Source organism: Sus scrofa, chromosome 2 (genome assembly GCF_000003025.6).
Source record: "Sus scrofa isolate TJ Tabasco breed Duroc chromosome 2, Sscrofa11.1, whole genome shotgun sequence".
NCBI lineage: Eukaryota > Metazoa > Chordata > Mammalia > Artiodactyla > Suidae > Sus > Sus scrofa.
The window spans coordinates 141,692,187-141,705,795 of record NC_010444.4 but is presented as its reverse complement, the minus strand read 5'-3'; the positions used below and the strand labels follow the sequence as shown (position 1 = coordinate 141,705,795).

The following is a 13,609-nucleotide window of genomic DNA, read 5'->3' as shown; positions in this document are numbered from 1 at the left end:
CCAGTGTGCCCTGCTGCTGGGCGGCAGCTACGGCCTGAGCCAGGGCCTGGCACACGGTGGGGGATCATGAAGCTGAGTGAGGCGTGAGGGCAGGTGACTGAACTCTCCCCGAAGGACAAGACCACAGAGACCCTGGGTTGTCCCAGATGCCAAGGTGACCAAGAGGGAACCCAGGAGAAAGCAGGGTCTTGGGAGAGAAGATGTGGGAACTGGATTTCCACGTGCTGTACTGAGGTAGTCAATTTCCGGACAGTGACTTGCTTTCGGGCGAGTCCTTCCAGCACCCCCCGCCCCCCCGTGCCCCCTCTCATTTGCCTGGACCCCAAGGACCGCATCTGAGGCCTCCCAGACAGCTTAGGCCGGGCTTTCCAAGGACGCCTTGCAGGGAGGGTGGCCAGGCCACCTAGGCGCCTGTGCCCAGTGAGCCCCTGGGCCTGCTTCCCTGAGTCAGGCCTGCGAAGACCCTCTCCCCTGAAAGCCAGCCGTTCTTCAGTTCTCATATTTTCATCTTAAAAATCCACATGAGCTTGACATTCTCTCCATCGCAGGGCTGTTTGTTTTAATGCAGAGGTGCTTTCCTTACTCATGAGCTTGGCAAACCCCTCAGCAAGAGGCCCCAAGGTCATCCCGTGGCTTCGCCTGCATCCCAGTTGGGGAAGCCAGTCTTGCCTGGGCCGCCAGGCGCCTCTGCGTTCCCCGCCCCCACTCTGTTTGCAGAGCAGCAGGAACGACTTCGTTCCCAGAGCAGCAGGAACGACTTTGTCCGGCCGGGCTGCTAAGGCGGGATGCCCCGGAGGGGCGAGGGGCTCTGGGATCCCCTCCTCGCCGCTCTCTCCCTGGGTTTGCTGAGCATGAGGCGGCCTAGGCCGGCAGCAGCAGGCCTTCTCCCGAGGGTTCTCTGGGGCCAGGGCGTAGCCTTCCCCAGAGGGAAGAGTCAGCGGAGCTGGGCGAATGGTAGCGGCCTTCTAGGCCGGTCCTCTGTGCTTCGTCCCTCCCTCCACCCCCAGCGGCTAAAGAGGCGGTAACCTCTTTATTGATAATCCCTCCAGAGAGCTGTCTCTTCCCCATTGCTCTGAAATGGGCAGAGTGTGGATTATAGATGAGCCGGCGGAGGCCCAGAGAGGCTAAACTAGGTACCTAAGGGTGGGCCGGGCTGCATCATCGGGGGACCAGGACAACGGCCTGAACTCCAGTGTCCCTTAGTTACCACGCTCTCCGCCCTCTGGAGCTGCTTTCCCTGCGCCAGCTCCAGCGTCTGTGGCCTGTGCCCCCAACACCGGTAAGAACTGGGGAGGCTGTGCGTCTGCGCTGTGTAGCTCTGTCTCGGGAGGGTTCCCAGGAGGCAGGGGGCCAGGAGGGCAGAGTAGTGGCCCAGGTGGTCAGGCTGGGCCCGTTCACGCACTGGCCTCGCACCGCACGGCTGAGTGTCAGCGCACGGATGCTTCTGGATGGGCAGGCGGGGCTTTAAGGCAGGAACCATCTCCGGAGGCCCTGGAGCTGCCAAGCTGTGGTCCTCCTCCTTCCTCTGCTCCCTCCTTTACCCCCTGCCTGGCCCAGCAGCTGTCTCCCCTTTCTGGTCCCATCCCCAGCCAGCCCTGACCCCTCTTTTCTACCCTGTAGCTGAGATTTGCAGGCCCCTGGCCTGCTGAGCCCCTCGGGCCTGGGCTGGTGCAGGGACGGGGCCCGACGTCAGGGGCCATGCTGTCCTGCTTAGACCATGGCCCTGACGCTGGGAGGCGCCTGGTACATCACAGCCGCCGAGGTGGCCAGTGGTGGGACGTGTGTGAGCAGAGGGCCCGGCAGCAAAAGCAGCTCAGGGAAAGCCCAGAGGCCCAGTGGGGCCGGCTCTCAGCTCATGCTCCTCTGCGGGCTCCAGGGAGGTTAGGAACAGGCCCTCAGTGTCCACTAAAACCAGCTGTGCTTTTAGTTGTTGTTGTTTTTTTCTTTCTCATTTGAACTTGGAGTCTGTAATTAACCTTCCATAGGTGGCAGGCACTTGGTGGGTGGGAGTGGGGTGGGGTGGGGGCCAGCCCACAGTCCAGCAGCAGCAGCAGGACAAGGGAGGCTTTGATGCCGCCGGGCTGGCCGCATCGTCTCCAGGTGTTGCCCTGCAAAGGGGACTGCTCAGCCTTAGTCATGAGGTGGGGATCATTAACCCTTTTAAGAGTCCGTGGCCGCTGCCCCCTGGCTGCCGGGGGGAGGCTGGGCCAGGGCCTCCTGGCTGCATGGCCTGACCGTGTCCCGGGCGCCCGTCTTGCTCTCAGATCTCTGCGGGCTCCGCACCCACCACCCACTGCCGAGAGGGATGAGGCCAAGCTGCTGGCAGCGGCGGGACCGCCTGGCCTCGGGGCTGCGGTGTGGGGAAGGAGCAGCCCTGGTTCTCCTACTGTGGCTGCTGTCTTCGGCCAGGGGCTTTCTGGGGATTCCCTGCCACACGGAGGCACAGGCCAGGTCCCCACAGGCCAACCCGGGGCAGCTGAGACCTGTCTGAAGGTTCCAGGGGACCCCTCCTCTCCCTCCCTCCTTGCTGGAGATCGGTTTGCAGAGACCAGGCTCAGCCTTGAGAGACCTTCCTCTCGTTGTTCTAAAGCCAAGGCGCTCTCTGCACACCCGCGCCCCCAGACTCCCACTCCAGGCAGCCCAGGCCTCTGCTGAGGTGGCCTTGCTCCGAGAGGAAGCCACTTCTCAAGGAGGAAGGGAGCTCAGGCAGGGCTTGGTCTGAGGAGGAAACGACGTCCCGGAGGTGAAGGGAGGGCTGGCCAGCACCCCGGGACCACCGGGGCCAGCAGCGGGCCCCGCCCCCTCCACCTGCGCCGAAGCAGCAGCCCGGGTCCTGGGTGCTCCGTCACCCATGCAGGGTGTTGGGAATTTCCGCCCCCTTCTTTTGAGCACAGACCTTCCTCCTGCTGCTTCTACCTGAGGCCTCTCGTCTTGCCCGCTGTGTGTGCTGGGCCTCTGACCGTCCCCTCTCTGTGCGGGAAAACACCCCCATGCAGGCACCCCCTTGCCTTTGGCTGCAAAGCTGAATTTGTAGAGAAGTTTATGGCAGTACTGCTAATATCAGTAAAGCGCTGGAGAGAATTTAAGAAATTCATCTCAACAATGGGATATTATGTAGGCCTTAATGCAATTTAGAGCTCTTATTTCTAGATTTGGGGAAGTGTCTTTATGATATATTGACCAAGAAAGTCGGCTATAAAAAGTTTTAGAAGAGAAAAGCCTTGCAGGAGGTATTTGAAAATGTTGACAGTGGTTCTCTCTCTGGTGGGAACAGAGGGATTTCAACACGCTTTTTCCTCGTGTTGTGTACTTCTCCCGCAGAGAGCATGCGTCTTACGTAAGGGACAAGCTAACCTCCTCGGTGGGTGGCAGCATTTCCTCTGTACATGGCTAGGTCCCTTCGTACATGGTAGGAAGCACAGAACCTGGCACGCAGTAGGCACTCAGTCCCCGCAGGGAGCCAGGCTGGCGGCAGAGAGCCTCCCCACCGAGCTGCTTCAGCCCTTGTCCTGGCTGATTCCACCCGAGCAAGAAAGCCCATTTCTCTGCTTGGCTCAGCTCTGACCCCAGGCCACCCTAGGGGCACAGTACACTGGTCTCCACACCTCACACTAGCATTGCGTTCTGGGCTCTGAGCCATAAGAGGGACCCCCCCCCCCCAGGCAATAAAAGGCCCGGGCTCAGAGGGGTGCCCAGGCCAGGGCTGGAGCTGGCCAGGTTGCATCTCAGGCCCCATAAGCTGTATCTTCAAGTCTGCAAAGGTCTGCCCTGCCAGCAGCCTCTTAGCCTTGTCCTGGGTGTCTCCAGGTGTCCCCAGGGGCTGGTACTGGATCCACAGGGACACGGTGAGAGAAGCAATGGTGGCTTCAGATAAGAAGGAGCTTAAAATGCAGAAAGTAAAGTGAGATCCAGCCATTCCCCGAGAAAGCACGCCTCTGGTGCATCCACACCACTCCTGGGCTGTCTTGGGCAGGTTGTCCCTACTCCTCGCCACAAACAGCCCGACTTTGAGGCACCAGGCCCAGAGGCCCTTGGCCGCCACCACCCTGCCCCATCCAAGGGACTTGCCCGAAGCAAAAAAAAAAAAAGCAGCCTGTTCCCAGGATCCTATTCCTTTTCAAAACAGGCATCCTTGGCTTTCAAACCATGAACTGTGATACCTATGAACAGGAACCAGAGCTAGATGCTGCTGCTAGGGCAGGAGACAGTTTCCAGGATCTCAGATGATGCCCGTGAGGAATTGTTACGAGACAAAGACGACTCTGGGGAAAGAGCACAGCGGGATCCAGACGTCTTGTTAGCAGGACTACAGAGCAGTCCACATACATCATCTTAAAGTTTCTAGTAGGTACAGAAAAGGAGGGTGGGGGGAAGCAAACCAAACCCAGACTTCTCATCCTGGCTCACGCAGCCCCACGGCAGTCACCTCCCTTCTGGAATCTTCTAGCCACCTGCACCTCTTCTATCCCTTGAACTCACTGAGCTCCTTCCCACCTCAAGGCCTTTGTCCAGGAGCTTGTCACTGCCCCGTATTTCCAGAGACTGTGGGCTGTTATCTCCCTCCTCCCCCTAAGGCGGGCCCCCCAAAAGCAGGCGGCTTGCCTGCCTTATTCACTGCTGCGCTCTCGGGGCTGGACCAGTGCTGGCATGCCGTGGGGTGAATGAATGAATGACTGAATGGGGAGCAAGGGATCCGGAAGGGCTTGTGCCGAAGGGAGCAGACTATCAAGGGGTGGCTGGCAGGTCACACAGGCTCTCACTGGATGGGGTGGGTTCCTTATGACCCCAAGTGCTGTCCTGGATTTTCTACTGACGGCAGAGAACGACCTTGAAGCCCCCAGGCCTCTGAATTGGGCTCGTGCCTGCCATTTCCAGGTCAGACTCTGAAACCATCCCCGCCACCATGAAGCGGTGGCCACGGGCTCAGGGCTCAGTTCTGTGCCTGGACTCGGGGAGCATCACCGCCGCCCGAGCTCATGGGGAGGAAGGTGGCCTGGGGTGGGGCCAGGGAAGCTCCCTCGGCTTCCCAAGCAGGGGAAGGAGGCTCCTCAGAACCCGAGAAGGGCTGTGTCCCCAGTTCTCGAGGAGGGGGAGGAACCGGGTGGGAAGTCACCAGATGACCAAGACGTCAGATTGATTCCTGGGTGCCAACCCGCCCTTGGGGCAAAGCCACCCGGGAAGATGAGTTCGGTTTGCAGCCAGTCCTCGAGCTCTGCGCTCGCCATGTGGCCTCTTGCCTAGAGCACGTTACCCATGTGTTAGGTATTTTGAAAACCCACACGCCAGGACCCTCTCTCCCAGGTCCTGCTTCAGAATGTCCAGGACATGCCGCAGGCACGTTCATGCTTTTTAAAGCTTCCCACGGGTTCTCATTTGCATCGAGTGTTGGTAACAGCTGGTGAGGAGTGACTGGCACCCTGGGAGCGAGCAGGTGAAGGAGCAGAGGCTGTAGGGAAGGGGGAGGGAGCCGAGGCCGGACGTCACACTAGAACAGCGAAGTTCCAGAAGGTCCCACAGGTGGGTCGATACACGCAAAACCTCCAGTGTCCAAAACATACATAAACCAACATCCAACACCAAAAAGGGTTAGCGGTAGGAAACCGGGGCAAAAAAACCCTGTCACAAAACATGAATAGCCTTAATATTTAGAAAGGACTCTACAGATGATCGAGAAGACGAGCACCCAATAGAACACCAGTACAGACAAGAACAGGCAATTCACAAAAATAAGCCGACACACTTCTGAAAAGCGGTCAGCCTCACCAGGAGTCAAATACATGCAAATCCAAACAACAAAGAGGCGTTATCTTTTGCCTAGTTAATTGGCAGAGATTGGATGCATGATAATATCTGGCGTTGGTAAGGGTGTGGAAAAAACAGGCACTGTCATTCACCGGTGGGAGTGCAAATTGGCGTGACCTTTCCAGAACGCAATTTGGCAACGTGTGAAGCCAAGGGAGACGGCGTGCGCTTCTGACACAGCAATTCCACTTTTAGGAAGACGGCCTTAGGAAATAACCGTGCAGAATAATAATAGCCAGCCTGTATTAAATGTTCGGTGCCTGCCAGGCTCTACATGCCTTATCTCATACGCTCCTCACAGCCGTCATCTCATGAGGTCAGGGCTGCTTTTGAATCACTTGTGGGTTTTTTTTTTTTTTTTTTTTAAACAGATGAACAAATGAGGCCCCAAGGGATTAAGACAATGATGCAAAGACACAGAGCTAAGGAGTAGCAAAGTCTGGATTTGAACCCAGGCACTCTGAGTCAGGAGCTTCCATGCCCGCACAGCCGCATACACTGAACATGTGCAAAGGATAGTGTGCACGGGTTATTTACCCTGGATGAGGCTGCAAGGAGGGTCCAAGAGACTCGTTTGGAAGGGGGAAGGGGTGGCAAGGAAGGGGAGAATGTCAGCTGAAGGCCCCACCATAGGAACTGGTTACATAAATTATGATGCACCCATATGGGAATAGTATGCAACCCTGAAAAGGCTACAGAGGAAAAAATGTCAATACTAGCGGGGTTTGTCTAGGCATCGAAGATCTCTGAAGGGGTAGAAAAGAAAACCGGTTGCCTCCTGGAAAGGCGGCCATGTGGCTACAGTCACAAGTCAGGAGACTTGTTTTTAAGCCATATGTACCCTTTTTCACTTCTTGAATTTGAACCATGTGACTATGTTATCTGTTAAAATTCTCTCTCTAAATACATACGTTGTAGAACTTGTTTCCCCCATAACTATTTCCTTGAGATGCTACTAAGGGTTCCCCCCAAAAGCTCCGAGACCTCAACTTGGAGTCAGGCTGAAGTCCATCAAGACAGTTGAGTCTGTCCCCACATGTTCCCCCAACTGACAGGCTTTTTCTCAAGTCATCATTTCTGGACAGGGATGTCCTATCGAAGTTGAGGAGACATTAATACTGAATATGCCAACTTGAAAGGCTTGCAGTGTTTCATTAAATGAAAGGAGCACGTTACTGGCTTAAAAATAGGCGTGTGTGTGGGGGGGGGGTATTCTGCTTGTGAGACCTGGGATAACGGGTGGCTTTGTTTTCTTTTATCCATCCATGTTCCTAAGGTTTCTAAAATGAACAAAGTCACTTCGCAAGTACTGTATTTTGAGTCTACGTATACTTTTAAGCTTTGGGAGCCCCTTCTCCCCACACCCCCCACTCTCATCACCTCCCCACTCCAAGCAGCAGCACTGGGTTTGGCTCAGGGAGGGGCCCGCAATCCAGAGCCGGGCCCTCTGTCCTGTTTTCATCCAGAGCTAGTTTGGGCTGTTGCTCTGGGCTGCTGGGGGAAGCACCAGGGGCCTAGATGGGGCCAGTCGGTCCTCAGACACCCCCCTGGCCACAGCTTCACCTCGGCCCTCTGTTCCTTAAAGAGAGGCTTCAGGGCTGCAGAGGCAGATGCCAGCCTGTCCTGAGCCGGTACATCGCAAATCCCGACACTTGGGCATTGTTCCCGGCTCTGTGGTTGCCTGTGTGACCCTGGCCAAGTTTCTTGACCTCTTTGGAGTCTCCTCTTCACCCTCCTGTCAGCAGGGACATCTGCCTTCCAGAGCTCAGGGACCAAGGGAGAGCATGGGAGGGCCCCGGGCACCCCCCTCGAGGCCGTCCCGGGGGAGGGCACCATCGCACCCTGCCGTCACCTTTCCAGGAACCGAGCACTTTTTCTTCCTGTTTTTAGGTTGCTGGGGGATAGGGAGCAGGAGGTGAAGCAGGAGGTGAAGCAGGGGAAAGCAGGGCACATGGAAACAGAACGGTGTTCGAGTGGGAGAAGCCCCTTAGCTCGGCATCTGCAGCCCTGCAGCCCTGCAGCCCTGCCTGGGCCTCGCCCACCAGTGTAGCCCAGGCTCCGTCCCCGCCCAGCCACCCCGCTTCACCCCTTCAAGGCAGCCCCCCCTCCTCCAGACCACACGTGATTCTCCTAAACTGCAGCGCTGACCCTGCCGAGCCCGGCCCCCTCCCTTCCCCTTCTGGCCCAGCCTTCAGCTCTTAGCGGAGCGAGCGCTTCTGTCCAGCCTAGGCTGGGGCCACTCCTCAGGGCGTCAGCAGCCCCCCGCCTCCATCAGCCACGCTGTGGTGTCAGTGCCGGGGTCCAACGCCCCTGCCAGACTGAACTTCCTGAGGGCAGGACCCGTGGCTGTATCCCCTGGGCCCAGCAGAGGCTTAGGGTCTTGGGCAGGGGTTAGATCGTGAGTGCCGTAGTCACGGAGACCTGGGTTTGAATCCCAGCTCCATCACCTTGGGGAAGTGGCTTCACCATGCCGGGCCACAGTTTTCCCCATCTGGAAATGGGTTTGATCATCGCAGGGAACTCTGAGCGTTATTTTATCGGCTCAGGTAGAGAGCGCCCCGGGTACCATTTGAGGCATGAGGGAACCCACAACCCCAGGCTTAGGGAGGTACCCACCCCGACATCATCACAGACGCTCTGCAAAGGCTTGCCGATCTAGACTAGGAAAGGACGGCAAAAGGGGGGCCCCCAGGCTCCCCCCTTCACCTCCCCCAAGACAGTGGACCTGCCTCAGCTGCTCATGCTTGGCACTGCCCCCCGCCACCACGCTCACCTCCCGCCTTGTACCCCCACAGCCACCCGGCCCAAGCTGAAGAAGATGAAGAGCCAGACGGGACAGGTGGGCGAGAAACAATCGCTCAAGTGCGAGGCAGCAGCCGGGAACCCCCAGCCCTCCTACCGCTGGTTCAAGGACGGCAAGGAGCTCAACCGCAGCCGCGACATTCGCATCAAGTACGGCAACGGCAGGTGAGCAATGTCCCTCCGTCCCCCCCATCCAGCCGCCCTCCTCCTTCCTGGGAGGGGCCTGAGAGGGAAGAGCCCAGGCTGTGCCCCCAGATCCACCCCGGAGCCTGTCCCAGTCAGTACCCCCTCATCTCCACGCCCCGTTTCTCCTGGCAGCTCCAGTCCCTCAGGGGACATTGGCCCCGTGTCTTGCAGGCGGTCATTGCTTCATTCATGTCCCGGGATGGTTGGAGGCGATGATGTCATTTTTAACTGTGGAGGTCCCCCTCTTATCCCCAAAACCTCTCCGAGGACCTGCCAGTGTCTCAGAGCCCCACTGGGCAGCCTTTGGGGAAGGACTCGGACTCCAGAATGTTTCTGGGAGGTCACATATGAGGAGAGGCTCAGCAGGCGGTCAGGGGGCAGAGAGCCAGGTTAAGGGGGAAGGGCCATGGCTTTGGTGCCAGCAGAGTCTGTGTCTCAGACAACCCCGCACCCTGGCACAGGAATCCTCCTCCTCTTTGCTGGCTGGGGGAGCGTGGCCCGCCGTCTGCTCCCTGGGCCCCGACTTCCCTCTCTGGCTGGGCACCCCCAGCCTTTCCTGCCCCTGTAGAGGAGCTGTCATTTCCTCAACCCCCCCAAAATGCAAATGAAGATTTTAGAGGACCCCACCCCCACTGCCACCACCTGCCCCACGTCAGCAAGGGATGGAAAGGTGGTCTGGGCTCAGGCTGCTCCCGGTTTGCCGTGTGGCCCGAAGCGCACCCACCCTGCCCTGAGCCTCAGTCTCCCGAAACTTTAGAAGAGGGGCTGGGGAGGTGCTTCCAGGTTGACTCGTTCCAGTAACGGGGAGCAAAAACAGGACTGGTCACCCTGGAGGGCAGTCTAGGCAAAAACAAAGTCATTTAAGAAGGGTCTGCTTGTGCTCAAAGGCTTGTGGCTGAAAGACTGCTGCTTTGTCAGGGAGACCGGCAGGTGGGGGCCCCAGTCTACAGAGTTCGCAAGAAATGCAGGCTGCCCATCGAGCTCCCCTCCCGAGCCGCCTCACCCCTTCCGGCCAAGGCTCCAAGGCCCGGAGAGAAGAGCGGACAGGCTTCCGGAGCCGTGGGGGCGCGTCTCCCTCCCGCCACTTGGCTGGGACAGCAGAGATCAGGGCAGGGTTTGTCTTCGCCTCAGTCGAGGACGTGGGGCGTCCTCATTCCATGTCCCTCGCACTCACCGTCAGAGCCCTTGTGCCACCAACTCACTCCTTCCTCTGGTGACTTAGCCCGTCTCTACCAGCAAAGCACCAGCTGCATCTCTGCTAAGAGCTGTCCCTCCGCCCATGCTTGCCCATCGTGCTTCTTCCCTCCACCGCCACGTGGAGAGAGTTTCGTGCCCGCTGATCCCTGCAGCTGTGGCTTCTGACAGACCCGGGGACCTCAGAGCTTCCTGGCCGCCAGGCCTCTCAGCAGCTGTTGGCCTGAGTGCCACCTGCTCCCCTGGCCCTGCCATCCACCTCCTGGCTCCCTTGTGCCTCCAAGCACCGTCTCTCAGGCGTCATGAACGCTGGCACCTTCCTGTATTCGGGGCTTCGCTCTTCTTCCTCCCCCCCGCCCCCCGGGGGGGGATTTCACCCTCTCGTGTCTGATGACCCCAAACCTCCATCTCTACTTTGATGGCTTTTTCTCTTTCCCGAGTTCCAGACCCAGGCTGCCAGCTACACCCTCAGATTACCAGCCCTGAGGTGCCGCAGAGACACCTCTAAGCCAGACCACCACAGTCTAGCCTCTCCAGCCCTGCCTCGCCCTCCTGCGCTCCCCCTCTCAGATGTGGCAGAACCAGACTGCCCGCTGCCCAGCACCCGCCCCCCGTGCCACGGACACATCTCCCAAAGGAGGCACCCTCCGCCCTGCCTCTGGCCTCTCCCTCCCCTGTCTCACTCTTGGCCACCCCCTACCTCTTCTGGCCCCCGGGCCCCTCTGTGAATTCATTTCTGTGGCGCACCTGGACGTGCCGGGCATCGAGCGTGTGCCAGGCACTCAACCAGAGGCTAGAGACCCACTAGAGATGAGAGCAGACGCAGTCCCTACCTTCGGAGCTTCTAGTCCAGCTCCTAGAAGAGAGCCCAGTAGAGGCCTCTGGCCTTTCTTTGAAAGCACGTGTGCCTTGCCTTATGCACCCGGTTTTGCGCGCAATTCGAGAGGTCCCTAGAGTCGCTCACCGACCCCGTGACTCTGAGGAGGATAACCTTTCTACCAGGGTACATATCTGATCGATCATTCGTTATTTAACAGTTCTTGCGAGCCTGCTGTCTGCCAGGAACAGCCTAGGCCTTGGGGCTCCTCTGACAGGTCCTCTTCCTGGCCTTGAACTCACGGCCTCACTGTTCCCAGATACCTCGGTGCTCCTGACTCCTGGTCTTGCCTTTCATGACCCTGGACTTGAGCCCAGGCTAGAAGCACCACCCACCCCTTGTCCTCTGCAAAGTTCTCCAAGGCCCGGCTGAAATGTCACGTGCTCTGGGTCACCCTCGAGCCCTCTGGCAAGTTCTCGTCTCTCAAGATGCCTTAGGCACGGCCTCGCTGCATGGTTGGGGCTGCCCGTCGCAGCATGAGGGCGTCTCCGAGGCCACCTCTCTCCACACTGTCCCCCAGGTGGCCTGGCAGAGGAGGTCTGCGTTCCGTGGCAACTGACAAGGGTGTCTCAGGATCGGCCCTCCCCGGCCGGCTGATCCTGGGCAGGACCCTTAGGGTTGACTAGGCTTTGAGCGAGGGGCTGGCCAGGTCAAGCCTCAGTGTCATCGGGCAAATCGGCCCCCGTCAGGACCCTGTCCCATTGGTGGCATTTCTGAAACTTCCTTGCTGCGCCCCCCACGCCCCCAGGCTCCCCCTGCAGGGAGGTGACAGGTTCGGGGAGCAGGGCCAGGCTGGAGAACTGCTGAGTCCGTGTCTCCAATCCCACCTCCCCACACACACACGTCCCCCGGCCTGGGGGCAGGGGTCTCCTTTCTGGCAAAATCTCCTTCTGCCCACACTGCAGCGGGACTCTGGCCCTCCCAGGCCCCATCCTGCCCAGTCCACACTGGGCCTCGACATCCCTCTTGCTCTGCGGAGGCCCCCCTTACCAGGGGGTGCTGCCCCGCCAAGGTGTCTCACCCTAAGCCTTCCTGGGCCAAGAGCAAGCCGCCCCCCAGCCCGGGCCTGGGGCCCTCCCCGCAGAACCACGTGTTCCCTCGTTTATGAGGGGCAGGCTGCAACAGGCCCCTGAGCCAGGCACGGAGGAAAACGTGCGGACGGGCGGAGGAGGCAGCCGCCCAGATCCCGGCCCCTGCCAGCAGAAAGCTGGCGGAGGGAGGGAAGGAAGGAGGGCAGGCGCCCATCGCAGGGCAGACCTGGGTCACCCTGGCGAGGGGGCACCAGGCCTGCCAGGAAGGTGGGGAGTCCCAAGTCCCTGGGGCTTCCCGCTGGAGCTGGGGGCGAGGAGGAGAAACAGCAGCCCCTGGTCCTTCGGGGCCGAGACAGCCCAGGGCCCCCTGTGCAAGGCTGGGGCCACCTTCTTGGAATGCGTGCAGCCAGCGAACCCTCCCCTGTCTGGCTCCTCCCTGAGCCCCCGCCTCCTTTCCACGGATCTCACCCCCTCCATGCGGGAAGGCCCTTCCTTCTGCTTTTAGCTCCCATCCCTCCAGGTAACTGGGAGCCTGGCTCCCTTTGTCCTGTTGCATGTGACGTCAGGGAAGTGTCTCTGATTTCCGCTATGGGTGACAAGGAGGTTCTGGCTCTGTGTCCCACATACCTCCTTGAGTTGGCGACCCTCAACTGAGGGTCTGGCTCATCCAGTGTCAGGGAAGAGCTGGGGGCCAGGAAGCCTGGTCCTGGGGCAGCTGGGATTTGCAGCATCTGATTAGGCTGGAGCCAGGGAGGAGATGCTGCCTCAGCCAGAGGGGCCCTCCAGGGCCCTGTTTAATAAAGAGAACAAACCTGAACTGACAGGAGGGGGGTGAAGGCAGACACCAGGCCAAGGAGACAGAGACCAACGTGAGCCAGGAGGGGTAGAGCGTAGTCAGGCAGCTGTCACCGTCCCGTCGGCAAGGACATCCCTGCAGCAAAAGGCCCTTTGGCGAGACAGCCTCATGGAGGCTCACTTGCAGGATCTTGGAGCCAGGAGGTCTGAGAAGAGGCCCAGCCCCAGAGGTCAAGGTGGAGCTCAGGAGTTGGGTCCCCAAAGCACAACCCGAGGAGGGCTGAGGGTCGTCTTGTCACCCCCACCCTTGGCCCGGCCTCTCTGCTCAGCGTCCTCCTGCTCCCCACCTCAGCTTCATGGCCGTTTTCCCATCCCTGGGCTCAGGGCAGTTGCACCCCCCACTCCAACCCACCACGCGCCTTCTGGGAGTCTGGTTTTTTTTTTAACCCAGGACTAAAAGAGAGGGTTACATCACAGTAAGAAGTTTTCAGGCTACCTCTCGTTTCCCTCCCCCGGGACCAGTCTGGGATCCCCGGGCTTATTCCACAGCTCCGTCTGGCCCCAAAGAGCATGAGGGCAGAGGAAGGGGTGGGGGCAGGGGAGCCCACGGAAGGAAAGGGGTTTGGCAGGGCCTTCAGGAAGAAGAGAGGAACCAGGGCCAGGTGCCCTGGAGTCACACACAGCACTGGAGTCCCTGCCCGGGCTGGGCCCACACCTCCCAGCCCGCGGGCCCGGACACGAAGCCCTCCATGGAGGCTGAGCCTCTGCATCAGGCTCTGCAGACACACCTGAACTGCGTGGGACCCAGGTCCTCGCCCGCTCCAGCCCCTCCTCCACCAAGTGCCCTCAGACGAGCCCGGAGGCCCCTCTGGGGCTGCACTTTCTTCATGGGCCCCACCCTGTCGTCCTCCAGCTCAGCCGT

General features: G+C 59.5%; 1 protein-coding gene across 1 annotated transcript in view; it reads left to right on the top strand.

The window, feature by feature from the left end:
* NRG2 (neuregulin 2) overlaps nt 1-13,609 on the top strand; it is a 164,346-nt gene that overhangs the window by 119,486 nt on the left and 31,251 nt on the right. The window contains exon 2 of the mRNA XM_021084879.1: nt 8,598-8,769. Coding sequence (XP_020940538.1) covers nt 8,598-8,769 — 172 coding nt within the window. The remainder of the gene's footprint in view (nt 1-8,597; nt 8,770-13,609) is intronic.